At 38.4% G+C, this 5,749-nt stretch overlaps 1 protein-coding gene across 1 annotated transcript; it reads left to right on the plus strand.

Moving 5' to 3' along the window:
* The first annotated feature begins 3,833 nt into the window (after nt 1-3,833).
* Nucleotides 3,834-5,079, plus strand: LOC128737846 (uncharacterized). The gene is made up of 4 exons (XM_053832581.1): nt 3,834-4,038; nt 4,101-4,297; nt 4,354-4,631; nt 4,694-5,079. The coding sequence occupies exons 1-4, from the start codon at nt 3,871-3,873 to the stop codon at nt 4,924-4,926; spliced, it is 876 nt and encodes a 291-aa protein (XP_053688556.1). The 5' UTR covers nt 3,834-3,870; the 3' UTR covers nt 4,927-5,079.
* Nucleotides 5,080-5,749: the final 670 nt, after the last annotated feature.

Raw genomic sequence — 5,749 nt, forward strand, 5'->3', positions numbered from 1 at the left:
CTATGCCGTGATGCTGAGATCAGCCTTGACTTTCCGAATGACCCTCAACCGATTGATGATCAAGTATTCAATTGAGTATTTTAATTGGGTCCTAAAGCCCTATGTCGTTTTTAGCTTGAATCGATGAGGTTAGGGTTAGGAACACATATTGTGATATTCAATTTTATATTTTTAGGCTATTGCCGTTAAAAACCTTTTTTTTAATTTTGTGAAATTTTGAACAAAAAATAAACATTTGGGCAACCTTATATAGACAAACTATAGTTGTGCATGGTTGTGCCAAGCGGTGTCTAGACAACACGAATTATAAAAAGAAACCATAGTCTTGAAATGTCACGGAAAACTTTTTGTTTACCTTCACGCTCATGTGATAGTGTGTCAAAAAGTCAAAAGTTGCAAAGTCAGGAAATGGCTTGGCAATCGCGACCTAAAACATTTTCTGAGTTTACAGCTCATTTTCCGGTTCCGGTCATCTCAGTTTAATTAAGGCTTTTGTCAAAATCAGCAATAAGCGTAGTGACTGCACTTGGTCACAGCGTGGATGGCTTCAGTTTTCGGATGCAACACCCGCCATCGAGATGCGACCGTTTGGTTAGAAACGCACAGAAATTTTTGGTCTGCCGTTCGCCCTACTGCTGATTCACATCGGAGTAGCAGAACATACCAATCGGATTGATAATACGGTGCCAGTTTCGGTTGGCGTTTTTTTTTCATACTGTTTTGCGGGGTCGATTGTACCGAGATTATACTGTTGGCCATCAGTTTGACATCGTTTAGTCATTCTTAGCGCAAACTAGATTTGGACAAAGTCTAGCACCGTGAATCGATGGATTGGAATACATTGCCCGAATCAAAACTTTTATCCGATAACTAGTACAAATTTGATGTTCCACTTCCTCACGACCAGCAAAACGCAGACAAGCACAAGAGACAACTGCGAAGCTGTAACTGTCAAAACGATCAGCTGCTCTAATGTCAAACCAGAGTTGCCAGTAAGAAAAAGTTATCATTGTTGCCAGAAACGTGTTATTTTCGTTATGTCAAGGAAGATCTCTAATGTCAAGGGAGAATAAATTACAATAATTTTGTTTTTTAATTTTTTAGTGCTCTGCATCTTTTTAAAAAAGAAAAAACTATACTCTGGTAGTCATAATGGGAAGCTTTATCGTTCCTGCTAAAAAAATCATCTTTTTATCACAAATTTTAGGACCCAATTTTCACAAAAAAGTTGCTTTTTTGCCTCATTTGATAGCCCGTCGTTTTCTGAATCTAACAGTTCTTTTTTATTTCAATTAAGTGAATATTTGATGAAAAAATAAATAAAAATCAAAAATAGAATGATTTGCTGTTTGACAGATATAAACCAAACCAATTGATTGAAATGATGTCAGAAGTTCTCTTCCTCTCTTTTAACTTTCTGATAGAGCTTTTCATTTTGACCGAGCTTTTGACAGCTCCCATATGAAACCTGTATCGGCTGATGACCATAGTTTATCTATCCACTGTGTTGTCTAAGGCGAGCTGAGAAGAAAAATGGTTTACTTATAAGCTATCGTCTTATCCTAAAAAAATTTTTTAAATGAAAAAAATGCTTTTTTTATTACTTTCACTCGTCAAATTTGTAAAAGTCTTCATGCGACTTTACAGTGACATCATATATTATCATAATATGTGAGAATTTAAATACCGCTAAAGTACCCAATTCCAACGTCTGGTCTGCACCTTGCGGACAGCCACGAGTTTCCTTATACCCCTCAAGTACTCACCGCACAGCTCTTTTAAGACAATCCGTCAGTCCCGCCAGCTCCTGAGCCGACGCTGATGGATTCTGCAGGTGACCGCACACAATTATTTTCATTTCTCCTCGTGCACAATGAATATCTCCAAACCACATTACCTTTATACTGCGAAAAAAATATACCGAGCAGAATCGTTAACAAATAATACAACGCTACCAAAAGCCAAAATCCTTGGCCACTGGGGAGCGCCGCTATCGCCAAAATGAAGTGCCCAGTTTCTAAATGACCTCATCTTTACTACGGAATCGATTTAGCAAATAAGCCATTCAATGCATTCAATATGTCCCGCATTCACCCAAAAAAAATCTGGTCACTTTACATTAGATCCAAATTTGATTATCAAATGAATTTCACACTAATGATGTTACAGAAGGACCAAAAGGGATTGGTCGGACCAAAAAGCAGAGGCACTTGTGCGCATTCCGCATTTGAAGAATACTGTAAAAGTTGGTGTGGCGACTTAACTAATCGAACACAGCAGTGATCCTAAATCGGTTTTTGCATATTATTGGAATGTTTTTCTACTTTGCAAAATACTCATGCTTGTTTTGTATCGGTTCAAGCCAAAGTTCTAGAGATTCGAACATCTTTCAGTCTTAGCGAACTATGTTACTCCGACACTACATGAAATTATATGAATGTTCTCTTTGGTTATCCTGTATCCTACTTGCAATAAACTGGTTTCTGTTAATTTAACAAAAAAAAAGTTTTTTACCACTTGAGCACGAGGATTTTTATAATTTACCGAGATATATAACCTGTCTTTTGTCGCACTGTGCTGTGAACGCATGCGATCATTGGATGATACAGCAAAAGTATTAGGGTAACCAACCTATTTTGGACCCCATCAGCAGCTGTACATAATTTGGACACTTCCATTTGATTTTGCTGTAAGTGTCCAATTTATGTATAGCTGGTGATGGGGTCCAAAATACGTTGGTTACCCTACTCAAAAGGTGTGCCCGCGACCACAGCACTGGGTCACACCCCGCGTAAATAATTAAATACCAAACCGAAGCAGCAAACGCCCGGCATGCATGTAAACAAATATCGAATTTAGCACTTGTCGCTGCAACACACATAGTCCCGTATACGATAGCGTACGAGTGGCTTAAGCAAAACAAAAATAAAACGGAATGATTCACGCGCTGTTAGTAAACAGAGCTCGAAGGCGCGCACACAAATCGATGCTTGATCGATTTGTGCAAGTAAGCAATAATCATGTGTAAAAAGGCAAGTTTGAATTAATAAAGCAAGCAGTAGCATCCCAAGTAACATTTTTGTTGTATAATTGCTTATTAAACTATTGTAGAGCTGATTCCCGTGGAACAACTGCTTGATAAGCTATTATACAACAAAAATGTTACTTGGGCATATCGCAGTGGACACTTCTACTTTGATCCAGAATCTGCACCCAGACACCCCGGACACCAAAAAGAAATCCATACTGCTGTTTCTTAGTCAGCCTGCTAAAGTCGTCCGCTCGGAAACTGTTATCCTTACGATTGGTGTAACGCCACCACAAGAGCAGTTAAGTGCAGTGTAGATGTGGGAGACAGGCCCATCTACGTCAGCACAAATAATTAAAAACATTATTTTCTCGTATGCACTCAACCCCCGCTAATATGAAAAACATCTCGTTCAGATTGGGCGAGTTCATTTTTAATCTGAATATTTGGTAACTCTATTCATTTTCACATACGCACAAAGTGCGCACCCTATGAACTTGTTTTTTTGATTTGACGAAAACAAACGTTTCGAAAACTTTTCAAACATGCGTGAATTCTAAACATTTTGCAATAATAATTTTACTTGTACATTGTTTCACTACATTAAGAAAATTAAAAATATGAACTTTTTTCCGATTCTTCAAGCAAACTGTCAAATTTCTCGCCGTTCGGCTAGTTCCAAAGACCACCACCGTCAGCGCATAAGTTTCTGTCGAATTTGTCAATCCTGAGTCTAGCCCTGGAGGTGTTTTAAATGTTTATAAATATTCCGAGTTCGATTTTGTTTGATTAACGTTCGATGGTTATTAAATTCCACCCAGTTTTCTGTGTTTAGTGAAAAAATGAAATGCAAAGCTTTATACTGCAATCGCTCTCGCAGAAGTAATCCAGATTTGCATTTTTATCGTTTTCCGAAGAATAAAGCAATCCGCAGGGAGTGGATACGATTTTGTGTTCGGCACAGCGATGAAATACCGTTTATGAAATTAGCCAACAGTCGACTGTGCAGTGTAAGTTCCTTCTAGCTAGTAGAATTAGTCTGAACAATTATGGTAATTTTCTTATGCGTTAGTTTCATTTCCCCGATGGCAAAGGTACGAGACAAGCTCCAAACATACCGACCAGACGAGATCCGAAGCCGGAAGCAGATTCCGACGACGAAGAAAACCCAATAGAAATAAGTGAAGATTTTTCTCTTAGACGTAAAGAGATAGGTGAGCTTCAAGCAGAAATCACTCGCTTACGAAGAGAAGTCGATAATCAGAAAAGGTAAGCAAAAAACGATTGCAAGCAAAAAAGAAACTACCTAATAAACTTGTTTGCAGAATTGCCGGACGATGGAAAAGTAGATATTGCAGACTACAGCACTGTTTAACATCTAAAGCTGAATCAAAATTGTTCCGTGAAGATCAGATGAAGCTGTTGACCGGCGCCGTCACCAAAGTAAAAAACTGGTCCCCGGAAACCATCATTGAATGTGAGCAACTCTGGAAGGCATGCCCGGGAGGATATAATGCCCTGATCAAACGGGGCTTTCCGTTGCCGTCGATCAGGACCCTTCAAAGGCAAATAGGTCTAGTGCGTAGTATCATAGAGGGCGAAGGTAAGTTAAATTTGGCGCAGGACGCTTATTTGAAACTAACATTTTGCTATTTATTTCTCTAGAAGCGGTAATTCCAATTCAGCTTCCGTCGACTGAAATCCCGGATTGTGACTTAGAACCAGAGGAGCAAATCAGTGAACCTTCTGCCCGGAAGACAATTACAACAAAAGTCGTTATTGAGCCGGTTTATCACGACCATCGAGGGTACTACGCCATCGAACACCTGGACGAGGAGGCTGACGTTGAGTACGAGATAGTCACGGAATCTGTTTCAGAAGCAGAACATAATTCTTGAAATGCGTTCATCGAGGCAATTAAGACGGAGGAAGTGTTGCAGTTTACCAAGTTTGTGGACAACTTTGTAAATAGATGTTATTGTTAGATGCGTCAGCAAGGGTAAGTCATATTGTAACGTAACCGTCTGACTGAATTAAAACTTTGAAATATAAAGGAAATATGATTGTTTCCTATTAGTCGTTCGTATGCAATCCATTTTTGTTATCACTTTATGCACACTTATCCACTAGAAGTTATCGATTCATCTTTTTGTGGATGTTGAATATTTTAGCAATTGGTAAATATTTATTGTATACATTTCGAGTTATTTTTAGTGCTCATAATCTGAGACTCTTTCGGTGGAAGTTTCATCAGCGGGTATTGAAAGAAGTTTTGTTGTATAGTATTTATTTCGAATAACAGTTAGAAAAAGTAACAAATGGCATAAACATACAGCTTTTCGCAATGAGTATTCACATTTTGTGTGTCATTATAAAAAATGTCTTGTTGGTTTCATAATCGCTTCGTATTTTACACTTTTCCTGTTACGAGCAAAGTATTTAGTTGCTTTAATGCATAATAACAATTCGGAAACGGAGCTAGCATTATTATTGCGTCTTAACATAGTATAAAACATATTTACATTTTATGTCTTTGCACATTCTTAAGTAGTATCTCTTAATAAACTTCTATCGTTACTGCTCGAGGAGAAATTAACACGAAAGATCGTCAGAGAAGGAACACATTAATGATGAGTAGAGTCAAGCGATTCACCAATTCGATTTGATCGTCAGCCTAAATTGTGGACGCGTTGGTTGCCACTCGTGCGCCGGACAAACCAT

This window comes from Sabethes cyaneus, chromosome 2, assembly GCF_943734655.1.
Source record: "Sabethes cyaneus chromosome 2, idSabCyanKW18_F2, whole genome shotgun sequence".
Classification (NCBI taxonomy): domain Eukaryota; kingdom Metazoa; phylum Arthropoda; class Insecta; order Diptera; family Culicidae; genus Sabethes; species Sabethes cyaneus.

Bases quoted from the DNA above. Each gene is read 5' to 3' on its own strand.
- LOC128737846 (XM_053832581.1), top strand. From the start codon at position 3,871: ATGAAATGCAAAGCTTTATACTGCAATCGCTCTCGCAGAAGTAATCCA. The intron at 4,039-4,100 runs GTAAGTTCCTTC...CTTATGCGTTAG, and splicing joins CCAACAGTCGACTGTGCAGT to TTTCATTTCCCCGATGGCAA. The intron at 4,298-4,353 runs GTAAGCAAAAAA...ACTTGTTTGCAG, and splicing joins GAAGTCGATAATCAGAAAAG to AATTGCCGGACGATGGAAAA.